Source organism: Penicillium nucicola (assembly GCF_028828085.1).
Source record: "Penicillium nucicola strain IBT 29836 chromosome Unknown utg000009l, whole genome shotgun sequence".
NCBI classification, from domain to species: Eukaryota; Fungi; Ascomycota; class Eurotiomycetes; order Eurotiales; family Aspergillaceae; genus Penicillium; species Penicillium nucicola.
The window spans coordinates 203,985-223,429 of NW_026643133.1; the positions used below are offsets into that span (position 1 = coordinate 203,985).

Below are 19,445 nucleotides of genomic sequence, written 5' to 3' on the forward strand. Positions count from 1 at the left end.
GCCCTTTCGGCTTAGCCGCCGGGCGTTAATGAATTGTTTGTTTGTTTGTTTGTACTGCTCGCTGACATTTCAAACATCTGTGCCCAACAACAGAAGATCGGACCCGAAAGCCTGAGGATCCCTTCACTACTGATTCACCTCTCTTAGTTCATCATGCTCCTTCAATTGCTCCTTCAATTCATCACTCTCTCCCAATTCATCACTCTCTCCCAATTCATCACTCTCTCCCAATTCATCATTCTCTCCCAATTCATCATTCTCTCCCAATTCATCATTCTCTCCCAATTCATCACTCTCTCCCAATTCATCATTCTCTCCCAATTCATCATTCTCTCCCAATTCATCACTCTCTCCCAATTCATCATTCTCTCCCAATTCATCATTCTCTCCCAATTCATCATTCTCTCCCAATTCATCAGTTACGTGCCCCATTCCTACTTTTTGGTGCGTTCAATATTAATGAGCCTGCGCAAGTGATCGGAATTTCCCTATCTCTCTGAACGTCTACCAGACTGAGCCCTTTCAATTCATCAAATCTGTTAGGCATACCAAGACAAAATATCCATTTATTACTCACACCCATATGATTGAACAACCAATCTTCCCCACGAGCTTCTAGTCATTACAAAATGAACTGGAGCAAGATTGAAAACTTTCCATGTACAGTACTATTACACAGGTTTTGACTAAATGGAATGCATAGTGATCTAAGCGGACTAACCAAACATACGGAGAAATGGTTCATGACTGAAACATACGTGTTTCGAACATACATTCATTATTTGAATTTCCGACGTTGTGGCTGTGCGGTCAAATACCTGCCTTAGTACATTACCTTATGTACCGTGTAGCGTAAATACACACAAGAAACATAAAGATACCACCGATCGAGTGGCTATGAGCCAAACATTCTATCTGTACAATCCAACATCTAAGGTATGCTTGAAATCAGTATAGGATGTCTATTCAGTAGTTAGGCTTAGAGCATCAAATCTAGCATGCCAGGTGATCTAAGAAGCCTAGTATGAGACTATCGCATCGACAATGCGAGTGTTTTGATATATGTATTTGATGAACGGGATAGCGGAGGTCAAATATTATCAGCCTGCGGTATAAAAGTCTAAGCTGTAAGCCTGTCATGGATGTAGGTTCTTATTTATTTGGTATTGAGATTCAAACGAAGAAAACGATCGTTCGTATATCGGCAATACGTGATATCTAATACATAAGCCAACATTGTCAATGATTCGGAAGCTTAGCTATAGGGTGAATACTATCTGCGATGAGATAGACTGTGGCTGGCTTCCTGTGCCACCACAGGATGGATAGAGGGCTTTTGACAATTTCCCAATGACGGTGTGATGTTATCTGATAGTTATTCAAAGGTTCTGGTTGATATTAAGTACAGAGTGGATCGGTGGATAGGAGATCGGTTTATGTGGAAAGCCAAGTTTTCGCCGAAATCATTCCAACGTAAATCATGAATTTCAGTAACACTGCAAGTAATAATACTATTTAAATGCCAGTATAAAAGTCGCCACAGGGGACTAAAGGGTTCTACGCAAATCGAGCGAACAAGGCGATCGTTCGGTTGGCACTCTGTCACATAATCTTCCTGCAATTGTGATTGCATAGAGCATGGTCGTCTATATATTCTCAGGTTGACATGCTTGCTCTTGTATGATCTCCTCACACAGCCTCGTCAAGGCCTATCGTGGGCTGGTTGCCGCTCACGTTGTTAGGCTGCCCTCATGGCGCGCGACTTTGAAACCGTTGTGACGCCTCGGCGAAGTCTAGCACGCCTTGACCGTCCTAGCCCGCGACACGGTGTCTGGTTTACCTCTCTCACCTTCAGTTGAGCTTCCCAGCAGACTCGATACGCTGTTGTTGAACGCGTCCACAGCTTCACTCCTTAACTTCCGTCGAATTTTCCTCGGATTTGGGCAGTCCACCAGCACGTGGGTGACTGTTTCTTGCGCGCCGCACACGCACTGATCATTGTCGCGGAAGCAGAAGGTCTTGGCATAGGTGGATAACCAATTATGGCCCGTGCGTATCTGTGTCAGCAGGCATGGAGCTCAACTAGATTGACTGTTCGAGGCATTTCATAGAGAAGCTCCAGCTTCTTTTCAAACGCAGGTTCGTGTAGCAGCGGCATACCGATATTTGCGGATTGAAGGTATGTCTTAGCGAGAGTTTGAGCGGCCTGTTTGGTTGGAAGTGACATTGGGCCTGTTTCCAGGTCACTAATTATATCGGAAGTGTGTTCGTTTGTGGCATCATGGCCTGATGTTCGACGTTTGGAAACCCGAGGTGTCATTTGAGAGTTCAAAATTTCTGTTAGGAGGATTCGAGAAAACGAGTGCTCCTGTCCAGGTTCGCATTCGGACGAGGACAAAAATGTATCGACCACAGCCTTTGCAGCTATAGTTCGGCATCCAGGTTCTGGCGAAGAGGGTTGATCCGCAGACAATCCCAGGGGAGATGCCTCCGATATCGGAACCGCATTGGTTGAAGGTGATGTAGCTATTGGCGCTGTAATAGCAGACCATTGGGTCCCCTCAAGATCTTGGCCATGGATGCCATGTTCCTGCAGCTTTGATTCCAGATATGCGACGCGATTCTCAAATGTTTGTAAGTAGCTAGTGTACAACCACGTTAGTGAATGCGTAAAATGATATGGGCCATTTTCCGACCTTCTGGGAACTTTTCTTTTAGCCACAACATCGTATCCAAGGCACTGTACTCCAGCAAGCTCACACAAGCGACAATTCTATGATGATAGGTCAATGAACTTCCACGCTGCAGGCTAGAAGCCCGGTGAGTCTGCCAGATTCCAGATTCAGGACGCTTACAGGTAAATTCTGGTCACATCGCTTCTTCTTCTGTTGACAACGGCGGATGCAGGCTGTTATGTTAGTTCTCTCCGCGGATGTAGGTCTGAAGTTTGTGCTACGGCTGCGAGAGAAACCCGTAGGAGATATTGAGATGGACATAGTTTCATGGATACAAATCTTTTATCTTCTCAAGTGTTTGAATGATGCAGATGAGGCGGGCAAGCAGTGTGCTCACGAGAGTGTTAACGTTAATCCCCGCGACTTCATTACGTCATCAAGATAAGATAAGTTATCCAGCTACAGCTTGCTTTCTACGCAAGAATTGAACAAGGCGACCGAGAAATGAAGCAGATTCAGAAAGAAGATCCACAAACACATTTATCGCTGTAAAATTCCCGACTTCCTCCGCCGTCTCTCTATCGGACTATATGCGAAGCAGTCACTTGCCTTCTTAGAACTTTGACAGGGATTATGTCGATTTACAATTGGAAATTACTAAGTATATGTCACAAATATCGTACGAATACTTCATGAAACCGGGTCTATAACTTAGATGATCCGTCGGCATAGCTTATGTAACTAGACTGGACCCATAAATAGCGAGAAATAGGGGTAATGGAAATACAGAGTCATTGATATCTCCAATTGGCTGGATACAGGAAATAGTGGTGACAGTATATCATGGATCTCTGCAAATTCCTGGCCGGCGCTCATTGACTCAGGCGTGTTACAACCCCCCTCTCAGACAAAAATCTATTCCCGCCAAGCTGAAACAATTCATGGATACCAATTAGCCAAACCCAGCCCATTTCATTATGCTTGAGGCAGCGATCTAACCGCTGGGTTTCAAGCTCTCGGATATTCGGGCGCTAAGCATCATATGTCATGTCATATCGGGGATTTCAAGAAGCGCTTCTCTATCTACTACCTGCACGGCAAAATTGATTTCGCCTCGGTTCCCCATTTTCGGTGCCCAAAAGTTGAATACATGAGCCCTGAAAACTGACAGGGCCTTTTGCAATTTGCTTGCCCTGTTCACCGGGTTGGTATAACTCGTCCACCAAGTCTCGCGTTGGTTCATCCAAATTAGGCATATCTTGCCACTTCCACTGAAGCATCCCACCGTACTCTTCGGGGAGATTAGACGCGTCAATAAAAGATAACAGAGTCGTTTTGGCCTCCGATGCAGTCAACAAAAATAACTTCGACCGGGTAACGGGATCGAACCAATGGCTCATGACGTCCCAGATAGACCGAAAGAAATAGGGTGCGCCGACAATCTGGATATTGAGTTAGCTTTTTCAAGCTTCTGATCAGAGCTTTTGAGGGAAGACAAACAAACACGCGACCAAGGGTTTCCGGATAGTGTGCCGTAGCTAATTCACTCGTCTCTTGCAAGTACTTTCGGATAGAGAAAAATTGCTTCATACTGACTCCGGAGATATCAATAATATGGGTCGAGGCAGAGACCGGAATATCTCTAGTGGTTCTAGGCAGCTCGGAGACAAGAGGCGTCACAAATCGAATCAAATTATCGTAGAGTGCGTGAAAGTGCATAATATGGGTTGGTACGTCGGGGTGTGAATAGGTGCTGGCTGTTGGGCAGGACAAAATCTTCTCAAGATACTCGTCCAATCTCTTCTTTGTGAATTCTTTGACAGCAAACACATAGAGTGGACGTCCGTCACGGTCACGTCGTCCAGTCCACTGGGGATACTTTGGTAACACGTTAGTGGATTTTATAAAAGTGCAGAGAGAAAGGATTGGAACGGATGAGAGCAAACCATTTTCCTAGATTCTTCATAGTGATCTATATCTAGATTGTCATAAAACTCTTTGATCTTGTGGTCTCTGCGCCATGTTGTTGCGTAATCAAATTTTTCGAAGGCAGCAGCAACATCAAAATTTCGCGATCGCAGATATCGCCTAACATGTGTTAATAACGGAAACCGAAGTCAGATTTTAAGCCATCGTACTTACAGTAAAGCGGCATCGTCCGTGTAATTGTCGGGCTGGGAAAGATCGTAGCTGTTGCTTTGGCATAGGTTTTTGAACAGGTGCAGTCGCTGGCGTTGCTCTGCCGTGAGGATACAGCTTATGTGTGTTGAACCACTGGCGGGATCTGGCATGAAGCAAGCTTCATCCAGAGTCTGTAATTTGGTATGTGGCATGAGAGAACTTGGTTGTTGAATCGACTGGGCCATTTGATAGTCGTTGTAGTAAATATAAATTGAGCGGACATGTCTCCATTATATAGTGCAAGTGGGATAGAGTGGTTTTTTTTTTCTTAGGGTCTATCCTTTCTTTGAGTCAATCAACGCTGGAGATTTGGCTTCGATGACGTTTTTGGTTATCATTTCGCCACTATGCCGGCCTTCGGCCTTCGGAATCTCGCTTTTAGCCCGGCTAAGCCTCACTTCAAAACAGACCAACCAATGACCAGGCTTGAATTTCAACTACATCTGAATAAGCTATAACCTTAAATGAATGACCGAAGGCCGGGCTCTGAGTAAGGCTAGTGGAGATACTGGCAAACTGTGGGAAGGCCCTCAGCTCCTAAGATTTTAACGAACGGCAAAGTGGTTGAAGATGAAGAACTTTGTCTAAGTCTATAGAGATTTTAAAGGGCATCAATACTCCAACATACGTAGATTGATTTTATAGCTATCATCGAATTTCCAACCTCTGTGGCTGCTTGGAGGATCGCGTGTATAATGCGTTGTCCTGATTTGTTACCTGGGTTCTGGATTGCTTGCAAGGCTGATCTGCTGTCGCAGAGGATCGTTGCCGTTGTTGTTCCTTTAGTTATGTTCCGCCCTTGGCCGCTGATGGCTGATCTTGAACACTGTACTGACATCCAGATACTGTACTGAAATATGATGACTTGGAAGAGAAACTTGCCAAATCTGCAGCATCTTACGCTCCGCGACCCTGCTAAACACTTCCAAGTTCACCAATTCTATATACACGTCGATATTGATTAGTGCCAACTTTTCGCATACTCCTCAAATATCTTGCGACGATTGCCAACAAGGTCCTGAAAAACTCCAGGGTCCCCAAGAGTACCCCCAACGATCTGGTCACTTCCACTCTCCAATCCTTTCCAGGTCTCCTCTACGTATTGCTCTAACGGCATACCCACTGGTCCATTGAGCTCCGCTGTGAGGGAATAGACTGTTAAAATATTATTCGGTATTGGACTTAAACATAGTAACTTACTTTGCACAAGAGGGGGAGACAATTCGATCACTTTAATGGTGCTTCTCCTCAATTGCTCTCTCAGACAAAGAATGAATGCGCTCAGAGCAGCCTTTGATGCGGAATATGCGGGGATGGTGCTAAGAGGGATTATAGACAAAAGTGAAGTGGTACTGCACGAACATTAGCGTGATCCGGTGAAGACACCCATTTCTTAGATAGAATTCGCACAATATAAAACTTGACTTTTTGGACATCATGAATGGGAGAAACGCCTGGGTCAAAGCAACAAAGCTCATGAAATTGATGTTCATCTCCTCTTGGAATTTCTTCACGTCAAAATCTTCATGATCGGTGAGATCATAGAATCGCTGAGTACCGGCATTGAGGAAGATACAGTCAATTTCTGGATACTGATTCATCGTGCTGTTCCAATTTTCTTTTAGCAATTAACTCACAAAGAGTGTCGAATGTCCTCACTTGGCGGCAAATTGAGAAGCCTTGTCAATGTCACCCACATCGAAAACCAATCTCTGAGCCATGCTCTCTGTATGCTTCTGGACAAATTCATCCAGACGATCCTTTCGTCGTCCGACTGCTGTTACTTTGATTCCAGCTTCGATCAGACGGTCTGCCATTCCTCTGCCGATTCCTGAGGTTGCTCCAACGAGCAAGACATGCTTGTAAGGAAAAATCATTGTTCAAGCTCTTTTCACTGTTGATGAAATGCCCAATGTTGACGAATATATTGTGCCAACTTCAGAGGGGTCGCGAAAGCCTTATATGAGCCGGTAAGATTTCTGACCTATTCGCAATGATTATCAGGGAATTACTCGGATAAAGATCCCGCTTTATGAAAGCCGGGAGGGCAAGTAAACGGGGTGAATGGATTACAAATTTGTAAATAACTCACTTATCAGCCGTCAAATGCGTAATCGATTTGCACTGGTGACGCGCAAATACCCGCTTTCGATGGAGTCCCCTAACATCATGAAAAAATTGAAAACATGATGCTATCATAGCTAAGCTATGTCATTTTAAAAGTCGATTTACCTGCCTAAAATCACAGTTGCCGACAAGATACTTATTTTACATGTCGGAAGACGTGGTGATATATTAGGATGGCTCGGTCATGTGTAGAGCTGAATACCCTCCATGCCAGTTAGCAGAAAATGAAAGCTAGGAATTCCGGCGAAATGATGCGGCCCCGCCACATACGACGGGGCAACGGGAGTTCTATTTTGCTATTCAAGCCTAGTGGCCCGTTTATGTACATAAATTACCTTGAATTCGGTGGGTCGAGGATCGCCCGCTTTTTGAGCCCCACATGCGTCGGGCTTCGGTGTTTTAAGAAAGAGCGATGATTATCAAGTTCCTTGACTGTTGCAATTTATCAGCGAAACCCGAGCTGCGGAGTAGCTGATCTTTTCGGCAGCATTTTGCCACTCACACCGCAAATCACGTGACCAAAGCCCAGATACGGCGACTGAAAGTAGATGTCCCGGGGTTTTATAACGCAGTTAATTGGATGAGCACAGATACTTGAAATTATGTGAGAGGGGAGCAGACTTACGGACTCAAGCATTTGGCTTTCACTGTCAGAATACAGTGGAAACACTTACTTCCACAACCTATACGTGAGCTAGCTTGTCTGCCCCTAAAAGCCAACGGTGATTGGAAAAAGGAGCACAAGCAATCGAGCCGATACTAACTTCATGCAAATTGACAGATGAATTTATTATATATATGATGAGATTGACGGTCGCGTTTGTTTGATCTGTATCTGCTATGCTTTATATTTGGTTGTTATGTATTACTAACAGCCAGACGTCTGCGGTCTCAGGCGCGGCTGCTGTTGTAGGGTTCACTCGGTTTATGTGACCATTCAAAATGCCCCAAGGGACTTTACGATAGATTATCATACTCTTCATCCCAGCTGGATTTCATTGTATGCTTAGAGGACTGTCGATCGTAGAAGGATGTAAGGGAATGGACTGCAGGTGATCGCGATGTGCGTACATTTTCTAACCATTGAGTGGGCTTGATGCAACGCATGGGTAAGATTCGTTGACAAGCCACTCCTTTGGAGGGCACAGGATGTCTAGATTGAATGCATCTTGCATAGGCCAGGAGAGGAACATGTTGTGCTCAGAATTAGTCATACCGGGTCGAGATTCGTTGGAGAAAAGACTCGATACGAAAGGGTTCTGACCGGGGCTGGAAAGTCCTGATTGAAAGCAAACGCTTCCAGAGGAACCGTATGATAAATCTAGACTTTGCATTTCCTCTCCTGCGTTGGGTTGCCACACGTAATCTTGTGTGGTTTCTTCTGTCTCCTCCACAAAGCCAAGTTTTTTCGGATCCAGGAATCCGAATGGTGCGAGTTCGTTATGTGTGGATAGGTGATTCGTTTTGTTGCCTTCTAGAAATCCATGCCGCCAAGAATGGCCGTCGCAGGCCATTCGATATAAGACTTGCAATTCATTCACCAACCATCTTTGCTGTTCTTCTAGCATCTCCACATACCTGGGGGCAAATATTGTCAGTAAGTCTCGCCTGATGATTTCAATATCGTACTTGCTCTTTGGGGTAGACCTTGTTAGAAGCTTTTCGCTGATGGCCAAAAAAACATATACTGTTGTCGGCCCTGCATCGGTCGCATGGCTCTTTGCCATTACACTGCAAGCTCTATTAACGGACATTTTCACTCAAGGACAGGGCTTTCAGTATGTCACCTTCGATTTCTTCAGTCTACATCGATTGCAGGCCTTGCTGACTCTCTGCCTAATACGGGCAGTTGCCATATCGTCTGTGGGTGAACAGTTGGTAGAGGGCGCCATTATACAGATAGGATATGGTGTTTATAAGGTATGTGCCAGTCTGCAATTCGCCTTGGCTAAATGTGAAAATTTCACAATAGTGTTGTGTTGGAATTGGCAGAGTACCTATGCTTTTATAGGCCGGAAATATTCGGCCTCCAGGCTATTTTCCAAATCAATGGGTAGAATGGATCTCTGGAGCACGAAACCAGTTAGGTAACAGTCCCCAGCCCTAGGTATCCGGAAAAAAGTATCTGCAAACTTTGCGGCTTGACTTCTGACCGAGCAGGCGGAGGGTGAGATCGGGGACATATTTACATCTAAGCAATGGCTGATAAAAGCAACACATCTCGGGGCTCGGTGATTAGAATACAAGTGAGATTATTGGAATATGTAGGAATGGGTACGGTCTGTAGGTGACTTTTGAACTGCCCCTAAGAGGCCTAGATGCTGGTTAGTGATGATTAAGCGATACTCGGCATACTGCTCTGTGTCTCCACTGAAACCCACTTGCTGATAATTAAGCGCATGTCGGCATTGCTCGGTGGGTTCCACTGAAACCCACTTGCTGATAAATAAGCGCATATCGGCATCCGAGATGCGTGCGAGGTGCCCGAAAACAGTATAGTGGACCCCTTGTCCAACTGCTGCAGGGTGTAACTATGTAGAATTGTCGGACATGATGCCTACCCTAAACATTGAATAGGAATGATATCGATCACATCAATTTATCATGCCCAGTGAAATGTATTTGTCTCCATGGGCTCTAAGGCATGGACCAACCTTACTATGTCTGGGCTATCAGATCAATGTGTCTAGGTTCAGTCCATATTCAACATGGGAGAGTGGAAGCCACATCCACGCAAATAGACAATGTCCTATCAATACCCGCTGCACTCTGGTGGATCACACTAGGTATCTTGAAAAATTTCTTCGTCGGGCCTAGAGGCAAGGGGGCAAATTTCAAGCAGATTTCAAGTATAAATTTGGGAGACCCCAGTTCTTCCCAGGTCGAACATAGCAACTTTCACTTTCATAGCCAAAGATAACCGCCGCTATGAACTCCCCTTCGTCGCCAGAAGCGTTAGCGTCGGCTTCCGACCCCGATCATAGCTTGACCAACAGCGCCTCAACCCTTAATTTGTCGGAAAGGACGGCGGAAGATAAGGACTCTAAATTCGAGTGGAGTCTGGCTACTCAGGTCAAGGCAATTAAACAGCAGCAGTTGAACTCTGGCCTGAAGAGACGTGAGCTTGGAATACAGTGGGACGGCCTCACTGTTCAGGCCCCGAGCGTAGACGCCGCGGTCAAAGACAATGCCCTGTCACAGTTCAATATCTTCGGGCACATCCGCAAAGCACGCCAGAAACCACCCATGAAAACAATCCTGAACAACAGTCATGGCTGCGTCAAGCCAGGAGAGATGCTCCTCGTGCTGGGCCGACCTGGATCCGGATGCACCACTCTCTTGAAGGTTCTCGCAAACCGCCGACAGGGATACTCTATCGAGGGCGACATACATTTTGGCTCGATGAGCCACCAAGAGGCAGCACAGTACCGAGGTCAGATTGTCATGAACACTGAAGAAGAGATATTTTTCCCAACCTTGACTGTCGGCGAGACTATGGACTTTGCGACACGACTCAAGGCCCCAGCCCATCCACCACAGGGCGCCGAGAACATCGAATCCTATCGCCAATCGTTGAAATCCTTCCTACTCGAGTCTATGAGTATCTCCCACACGGCCAACACGAAGGTTGGAAACGAGTACATCCGCGGGGTCTCAGGAGGAGAACGGAAACGAGTTTCTATCATTGAGTGCCTGGGGACTGGTGGATCGACTTTTTGCTGGGATAACAGTACCCGTGGCTTGGATGCTAGTACGGCATTAGATTGGGCCAAAGCCTTGCGGTCTATGACAAATGAGTTTGGCTTGACCACTGTCGTCACCTTATACCAAGCAGGGAATGGTATCTACGACCTCTTTGACAAGGTCCTTGTCTTAGACGAGAGCGAGCAGATCTACTACGGCCCGATGAAACAGGCTCGTTCTTTCATGGAGGGCCTTGGCTTCGTCTGTCGAGATGGTTCGAACGTGGCAGATTTCTTGACAGGAGTCACGATGCCTGCAGAGCGAGAGATTCGGTCAGGGTACGAGCAGACATTCCCCCGGAATGCAAAGACCATTCGCTCACTTTATGATTCTTCTACTGTCTACTCCCACATGATCAAGGAGTACGACTATCCCAACACTCCTCGGGCTAAAGAATGTACGGAATCCTTCAAGCAGGCTGTTACGGAGGACCGACACCCGTCCCTGCCAAAGGCTAGCCCAATGACCACCAGTTTGCCTCTCCAAGTCAAGGCATGCATCATTCGTCAGTATCAAATCATCCAAGGAGATAAGGCAACATTCCTCATAAAGCAAATATCTACTTTGGTCCAAGCGTTGGTCGCGGGCTCTTTGTTTTACGATGCATCGCCAGACTCGCCCGGTCTGTTCATCAAATCCGGGGCGTGTTTCTTTGCTGTGCTATACAATGGGATCCTAATGCCAATGTCCGAAGTGACAGATTCGTTTTTCGGTCGTCCTGTCTTGATTAAGCATAAACATTTTGCTTTCTTCCACCCGGCTGCATTCTGCATCGCACAGATTGTTTGCGACATCCCAACCATCATCTTCCAAATCACTCATTTCACGCTTGTTCTATACTTTATGGTCGGCCTGAAGCTCTCGGCGGTCGCATTCTTCACCCATTGGGTCATCATTTTCGCATCAACTATGTGTTTGACTGCTATGTTTCGAGCGATCGGTGCCGCATTTCGGTCCTTTGACAGTGCCTCTAAGATCTCTGGATTTTTGACCACCGCACTGGTAGTTTACACCGGTTATCTAATTCAGAAGCCAAGCATGCACCCTTGGCTAGGATGGATTTTCTGGATAAATCCTATGGCTTACGCGTTTGAGGCTATTCTCGCCAATGAATTCAAGGATGCCAACATTAACTGCGCTAGTTCCAACCTGATTCCATCCGGGCCTGGCTATTCGAACCACAATCATCAATCCTGCGCCGGAATTGGGGGAGCTACACAGGGGGAAATTTTTCTGACAGGTGAAAGCTATCTCAAGTCGTTGAGTTACTCAACTTCTCATGTCTGGCGGGATTTTGGAATCCTCTGGGCGTGGTGGATTTTATTTGTCGCTGCTACGATCATTCTGACTACGTTGTGGCAAGACTCTTCCGAGTCTGGTTCATCGCTATTGATTCCTTATGAGAAGAGGGAGCATTTTGTGACCCGCTTGGACGAAGAGGCACAGTCAAACCCAGATCAAAAATTCGACGGCGCGGAAGGACCGAATGGAAATTCTTCTACCTCCCAATCAGGTGAAAAGTTCAACGGCAATGCTGAAATAGCACGGAACGCTTCTGTTTTCACATGGAAGAATCTCACTTATACTGTGAAAACCCCCACTGGAGATCGGGTCCTTTTGGACAACGTCCAAGGATGGGTGAAGCCAGGAATGCTTGGTGCATTAATGGGATCCTCCGGTGCTGGAAAAACGACACTCCTCGATGTCCTTGCGCAGCGCAAAACAGACGGTACCATTCGTGGCTCTATCTTAGTGGATGGGCGGCCACTTCCGGTATCATTTCAACGATCTGCTGGATATTGTGAGCAGCTCGATGTTCATGAACCATATGCCACTGTACGAGAAGCATTTGAATTTTCTGCCCTCCTTCGACAGCCACAGCATATACCAAAGAAGGAGAAACTTGGTTATGTTGATACTATTATTGACCTCCTCGAGCTCCATGATCTAGCTGACACCCTGATCGGTACAGTTGGCGCTGGCCTTAGCGTTGAACAACGCAAACGTGTGACGATCGGAGTGGAGTTGGTCGCTAAGCCAAGTATCTTGGTCTTCCTAGATGAGCCAACCTCTGGTCTAGATGGTCAATCTGCTTTCAACACTGTCCGGTTCCTCAGGAAATTGGCTGATATCGGACAAGCTATTTTGGTCACTATCCATCAACCTTCTGCACAGCTATTCTCTCAATTTGACACCCTGCTTTTACTCGCCAAGGGAGGGAAAACTGTATACTTTGGTGATATTGGGGAAAATGGCCAGGCAATCAAAAGTTATTTTGGGCGGTATGGTGCCGTCTGCCCCCCTGGGGTGAATCCTGCGGAATATATGATTGATGTGGTCTCCGGGACCGTCTGTCCTGGTCAAGAATGGCATCAGACCTGGCTCGAATCCCCGGAGCATGATCGCACTACGAAGGAGCTTGAACATATCCTCGAAGAGGTCAATGCTAAGCCGCCAGTAATGCAGAATGACGAAAATGAATTTGCAACGTCTCTATGGGAGCAGACCAAACTTGTCACCCATCGAATGAATGTTGCTCTCTACCGCAATACTGAATACGTGAATAATAAGTTGATTCTCCATATCATCTCTGCTTTATTCAACGGTTTCTCATTCTGGATGATTGGGGACAATCTTGGAGATTTACAAATGCGCCTCTTCACGATTTTCAATTTCATTTTCGTTGCCCCAGGTGTGGTCAACCAGCTTCAACCGCTATTCATTGAACGACGTGACATCTACGACACAAGGGAGAAAAAATCCAGGATGTATTCCTGGAAAGCCTTTGTGACAGGACTGGTCGTGTCTGAATTCCCTTACCTGTGTCTCTGTGCAGTGTTATACTTCGTGTGCTGGTATTACACGGTCGGCTTTCCAAAGGACTCGAACCATGCTGGTGCTAGCTTCCTCCTTGTACTACAGTACGAGTTTATCTACACCAGTCTAGGCCAAATGATTGCCGCCTTTGCCCCAAATTCCACGTTTGCCGCACTTGCAAATCCTGTGATTCTAGGAACCATAGTTGCCTTCTGCGGTATGCTAGTGCCGTACTCCGAGATCACTCCCTTCTGGAGGTATTGGCTGTACTACCTCAACCCTTTTACTTATGTTACTGGGGGGCTGTTGACATTCAACATCTTCGGTGCGGAAGTGAAATGTGCCAGCGATGAATTCGCCATTTTTGATCCCCCGAGTGGGCAGACCTGTGCTCAATACCTAACTGATTACATGGAAGGAGCCGGCTCTCGAATCAACCTAATTAACCCCTCTGCAACGGCCCAATGCCAGGTGTGCCAATACCGCAGTGGAAGCGACTACCTCTACACCCTCAATTTGAAGGACTACTCCAATGGATGGCGCAACATAGGTATCACTGTCATATTCATCATCAGTTCTTATGCAACGGTTTTTGCTATGATGAAGCTTCGCACGAAGGCTTCAAAAAAGACAGAGTGATCTGATCCCCAAACATTCTTTGTCTATCTCTACATGTACTGTTCACTTGAGTTATCTCTTCCGTTGCCTGTTCGCATTTTTCATTGCCCTCTAGTTTATTGTGCTCTTTCCCCCGTCTCTTGCGTTTCACCTTCTTTTGATCTCTGATTTTCCTTTTATCTATAATCTGCTTTCTTTGATTTTGTTCGTTTACATTTGGATATATTACATTTGCTTTCCCCGGATTTTTTTTTGCTGAAATAGATTGTAGAACCCCAATTCTCAGCCGAACAATTGCAGAGTCATTTTTGCTTCCGATCAGGGTAAATCTTGCCACGAATGATTTCTTTCTGCTTTTGAACATAAAGCTCAATATATGTGTTTTTGATTGAGGTTTTCGGATCCTAGTTCCTTCCAGGCGTGCTTTTCTGCATTATCAGTGTCCAAGGATTTGTTAACTCCGCGGATGATTGCTTCCGCGCGGAACTTCATAGAAAAATGTAGAGTGTAGCATTTGTTTTGCTTGGATCGCACCATAAGTGACATGTCAGACAAACTTAACCATGTAGACGGCGCTCGACTGAACTTACCAACGGGTAGAGAAAGAGAGACAAGAGAGAGAAAGGAATAGAAAGTTGGCTTCTGTGGAAGCGAGCGGACCCTGTCTATCTACATACAGTACACTGACATCCGATAGACGGCAGTTTGAGAGCCTGAGAAACGCCCTGAGCCAGGGATCTCAGCAAACACCCAGGCTTCTAGAAAAGACGGCTCAGCGTCCTTCGCACCCCCAAGCACTTACTGTTGCTTATTTCAAACTCAGCTCCTGTCATCAAAACCTTAATCACATTCGCCATAGATATTCATTTCTTCTCAAATATGATCTAACTGACAGTCTGGCCATCACGCTTGATGAATTAATCGTTGTGAATACCGGGTAGTTCACAGTGAAATATATTCCGGCAGATATCACGTGGTAGGAAATACTACCGCCACTGATTTTTCTGCTAAGTGGAGGGGATAAAGACAAAGTTGTGCATTGAATACCAGTTTGATGACACGTGAAACAAAGATAGTCCTCATTCATGACAATACTGGTCAGCCTGGCCATCTTTGGCAATGAGAGCCATGGTCGATAGAAGGCATGGCGAATATGTATACAGAATGATAAAGTTATTTCCAGGCGGAAGCATTCTTCTTGACGAACTCCGCCCAAGTAGTGGGCTGGGCATCAAGAAGCTTCAGGCTAGGCGCGAGAGGCTCTCCTAGATAGTAGCCTGGGTCCTGCACAAAGAGTTGATTCTCGAGGTATTCCAAGGCAATAGCGGCAGGCAGAGAGGCTTTGTACTGGTCCGCGTCAACTTGAATGAACACAGCCTTCTTACCAGTGACCTGAGAAAAAGTGTCGACAATTTCCTGAGGGGTATAGTACTTGGTAGCGGCCAAGATCTGCTTGTTCTTCAATTGATCTTTGTGCTTCAGTGCGGCCTTCACAAAGAGACCTATAGTCGATATGTTAGCTGCGGCCCCTTGAAACAGAATCTAGCGAGCAAAGTAAGTCTTACCGGTATTCTGGGCGGCATCAAAGAGTGGGAACTGAGCTTCGTTGCTAACAGGGTAGAAGAGCTGGTATGACCCATCCTCAGCACGGATAAGCATCTGAGTAAAGTTGCTCATGTAATATCCAGGAAGCATGAAGCTGCAGCCAAGTCCTGAAGCACGGATATACTTCTCGACGTTGGCCTTGCTGTCGAAGTGGGGAACATGGGTGAGACGCCCCTTGCTCTCTTCCTTCACGTGGTGAAGCGAAGAGAACATGAGGTGAGAAACACCCACAGCCTTGCAAACGTCGGTCACATTCTTGCCCTGGGAGTATTCAACGTCGGCGTTCATTGTTTCCCAATAATTGGTAACCAGGAAGACAGTGTGCGAGCCCTTAAGTGCAGAAGTAAGGGACTCCACGGAGTCTAGATTGGCCTAAAATAATCACCCTAGTCAGTATTCTGTCTGTTTCGAATCGAACGAGGAATATTACCGAAACAACATCGACACCTCGCTTAGCTAGGTCCTGAGCGGACTTCTTGGAAGTATCGCGAGTAATGCCGCGAATCTTGAATTCCTTCGAGAGTTGAGGATCGCTGAGGATGGCATCGATGACAGAGCCACCTTGGTTTCCAGTGGCGCCGAAAACCGTGATCAAGTTGGCCATGATGAAGAGTATCAAAAATAGTTGAGTTGGAAGTAATAAACAAAACGAAGTCTTGAGGATGTGACTATATAGAGGGAACTGGATGATTGTGAAGTGCAAGGACGTTACGACAGTTTTATAACCTCCCAGCGTGGGAACCGGCGGGCGCAAAGGCCGGGTCGGCAAGCTACTGAGGTCCAATGAATCAGCTCGGCATCCAAAGTGTAGACCGATCCCCGCTACCTCTTAAAAGACGAGTCCTCAATCCACCTCGATCGTCGATCGTTTACGAATCTTCGCATGGACTGATCGAGATTTGTCAAGTACTTCCGAATGCCCGATCCCACATACCGACAAATGCATGATTAAGTCAGAGCTTCAAAGTGGTGGAGCTAAATCCACGTCGACCGATTCAATTGGCCGAGACATGATAAGACATATGGCTGACATCAATAAATGGGACATCGTTTGTCGCCATCCCTACGATGCAACGGCCTCGGAAGAAACGCCCAAGGCCGGAGCATCAACAGCGAGCCCCGAGCTCTGTGTCAGTCATGAAATATCGCATCTCGGCACCGCCCCTCGTATCAGGCTGTAGGCCCTGGATATTGTTCGATATCTGGGATTCAGACGAACCCTGATTTTAGTTTTATCGCCATTTGATATATGTGATTTTTTGTGGTGTTTCGCCGTGAAACGCTCTCGAGTATAGCCGACGCTAGGCCTATTCCGGGTCACCCACCTAAGCATGTCTGGCTTAAGGGAGAGCAAACAGTGCAAACATGACCCTCTCTTCGTCATGTAGTCTATAAAGAGTTCCATGAAGTATCCTTTCACTATTTCTTCCTCTCGCCCGTAACTTAGGGATCGTGTAAGAAAATGAAAAAGCAGTATGTTTCTGTAATTTACTGCTTCACTGCCTCGTATCAAGGCTTCACACGATTAACGTAAATAGAAAAAGAAAAGGGCGCTCCACGCTTTAAGGCCCGAGGGAGCAAAATTATACATTCTCAGGGCAGATCTGCCTCTTGCAATGCTAAAATCAAGAGTGCCCCGCCACATTGCCGAGATGGGAACCACGTGCCAGATAAATCTGAAGGAGAATCTTCATAATACATGGGCTTGGTAGGACCTGAACCCTTAGATTACCTTCCAAGGCCGTCCAGATCGAATATCTCATTACACTCATAGTTATATACCTACGTTCCTCACTACGCCCCTGAAGATATCGAGGGATGCGGTGTCGACAGCGAGTAAATCCTCAGCGAACTGTTCCATCTGATTCGTCATGACCACGTCCGGAACGTACGTATCACCCGAGCTTTTCTGAACAGGGACAGCCGTTTGGGATTCACCCATTTCCCTGGCTCGGGCTGCTGCTGCACGAGTCCTAAGACGTTCCAATGGTCGCATCATTAATTCGAGGCCGCGGCTCATAGGCCCATTCCATCGATCATAAACCCGGTTCACAGCTAGCCATGCACGATCAGATAGCGAGGATACCGGGCGCACGCAGAGTTCCGACAAAACAAATGCAAATGATTGCCACTGAACGTATCCCTGAAACAACCAGGACCACTTGGCGGTGTTTTCGTGGGTTTCGAGTAAATAGACAAATTCCAGTACCTCAATCGCTGTGAGGATGAGGACATCGCACTGCTCAGGCCATAGGTCTGGCTGGAACTCTTCAGCAGTCATCAGTGAGAAGTGCGACACAAGCCACAGACGCGCAAGTGCGACCCGGGCAATTGTCGCGGCCACCCAGTGGATAGGGATACTGAGGTCACAATATCGGACATATCGCTCGTCAAGAGCCTGCCGGCACTTTTCTATTGCGAGAAGGCGGTGTTTGAGTAATACGTGTTGACTACTGACCCCCGCGCCGCTTATTTGCGCCAATTTGCGGTGCGAGATGAGAATTTCACATCGGATTAGAGTCAAGGTCATGTCCGTAAACCCAATCCGTTCCTTCGGCGTCTCAAGCAAATCGGATGATAAGTCGTCGTCATTAATGTTCAACGGTAACCGCGTGCTGTAGTCCCCTTCCCGGATCTGAGGGCTCGTTGCTTGAGATTCGGATGTTCGCACATCCAAGAGATAAATGTACCACCAGGTCCGCCGGCGCATTTCTGTTTCGTATGGGCCTAATGCGAAGTGACTACCGTCACGATGCAGGCCCAAACCGAGGCCGAGGCGAGTGACCACAGCGATCATGGTCCACACAAAATGAGCATCCTTAGGATGAGATATACAGCTCAGGAACAGCACTGCAGCCTGCACTAAAACCAATTTACGGGTGTGAAGGAATCCTGCCCGCGCCAGTGCTTGCTCAACAGCAAAGCGATATCGTTTGGTCAAGGTAGCATGAGCTTCCCTTAACTGTGTAACGCACTGTTCCTCTGTCATACTGGATGTTGCAGCGAAGTAAACAGAGAAGACCAAAGCCTCAGAGCCCTTGTCGAGTTCGTCAGGATTCGTAACCGCTGTTTGGATCAGATCTCTCAGTGCTGAACTGTGAATGATCCTAAGTATAGGCGCGACATTTTCCTCGAAGACGGTCAAAAGTAGATGGCTGATAGTCGGGGTTGGGTGGTAACTGCGTAGTGAAGAGGCCAACGAATGGTAACCGAATAGAAAAAGGCTTTCTGTTTCAGGTTCTGCTGCTGAAGCAGGCGTGGAGGCATCTTCCACGGACGGTGTCGGCGAAGATAGCTCATCGAATAAGTCACGAACCTCTTTAACCTTTAATCAAGAATATCAGTGAGTGCTTAGCAAGCTTCTTTTAATCTATCGATTGCGCTCTATGGAGGGCGTAATATACCTGATCCGCTAGTTCCGTTAAAACCCGGTGGTTCACATACCGACTAGTCCCGTTGTTTCGATCCAGGACCAGGCGTCCAAATTGATCATCAAGTGTAATGGAATTCTCCAGTGGTGACAGAAGTTCTCCACGTGTTTCAGAGTCATGTTCATCCGGTTCCGTTGATTGATCGGCCGCCAAGTTCCCTGCCAGCCATGAATTCACATTCCAGCTGTTTTCCGAGTCCTTATGGCGATCTTGCTCTTCTAGTACGTCGGTAGGCGGAGCTCCGGAT

General features: G+C 46.7%; 5 protein-coding genes across 5 annotated transcripts; 1 reads left to right on the top strand and 4 right to left on the bottom strand.

The window, feature by feature from the left end:
- Positions 1–126: 126 nt before the first annotated feature.
- On the bottom strand, positions 127–432 carry cgnA (collagen triple helix repeat protein; the record flags this gene model as incomplete). Its single annotated transcript, XM_057130780.1, has 1 exon — positions 127–432. One exon carries the CDS (start codon positions 430–432, stop codon positions 127–129), a length of 306 nt encoding a protein of 101 aa, XP_056981511.1.
- Positions 433–3,683: 3,251 nt separating this feature from the next.
- On the bottom strand, positions 3,684–5,041 carry N7511_008404 (SEC14 family lipid-binding protein; the record flags this gene model as incomplete). Its single annotated transcript, XM_057130781.1, has 5 exons — positions 3,684–3,706; positions 3,766–4,117; positions 4,176–4,553; positions 4,622–4,763; positions 4,818–5,041. The coding sequence occupies 5 exons, from the start codon at positions 5,039–5,041 to the stop codon at positions 3,684–3,686; spliced, it is 1,119 nt and encodes a 372-aa protein (XP_056981512.1).
- A 776-nt stretch (positions 5,042–5,817) lies between these two features.
- On the bottom strand, positions 5,818–6,733 carry N7511_008405 (Glucose/ribitol dehydrogenase; the record flags this gene model as incomplete). The annotated part of the gene is made up of 4 exons (XM_057130782.1): positions 5,818–5,996; positions 6,057–6,208; positions 6,267–6,461; positions 6,516–6,733. The coding sequence occupies 4 exons, from the start codon at positions 6,731–6,733 to the stop codon at positions 5,818–5,820; spliced, it is 744 nt and encodes a 247-aa protein (XP_056981513.1).
- A 3,178-nt stretch (positions 6,734–9,911) lies between these two features.
- Positions 9,912–14,183, top strand: N7511_008406 (ABC-2 type transporter-domain-containing protein; the record flags this gene model as incomplete). The annotated part of the gene is made up of 1 exon (XM_057130783.1): positions 9,912–14,183. The coding sequence occupies one exon, from the start codon at positions 9,912–9,914 to the stop codon at positions 14,181–14,183; it is 4,272 nt and encodes a 1,423-aa protein (XP_056981514.1).
- Positions 14,184–15,335: 1,152 nt separating this feature from the next.
- N7511_008407 (NmrA/HSCARG family protein) lies at positions 15,336–16,371 on the bottom strand (the record flags this gene model as incomplete). Its single annotated transcript, XM_057130784.1, has 3 exons — positions 15,336–15,664; positions 15,728–16,139; positions 16,198–16,371. 3 exons carry the CDS (start codon positions 16,369–16,371, stop codon positions 15,336–15,338), a joined length of 915 nt encoding a protein of 304 aa, XP_056981515.1.
- Positions 16,372–19,445: the final 3,074 nt, after the last annotated feature.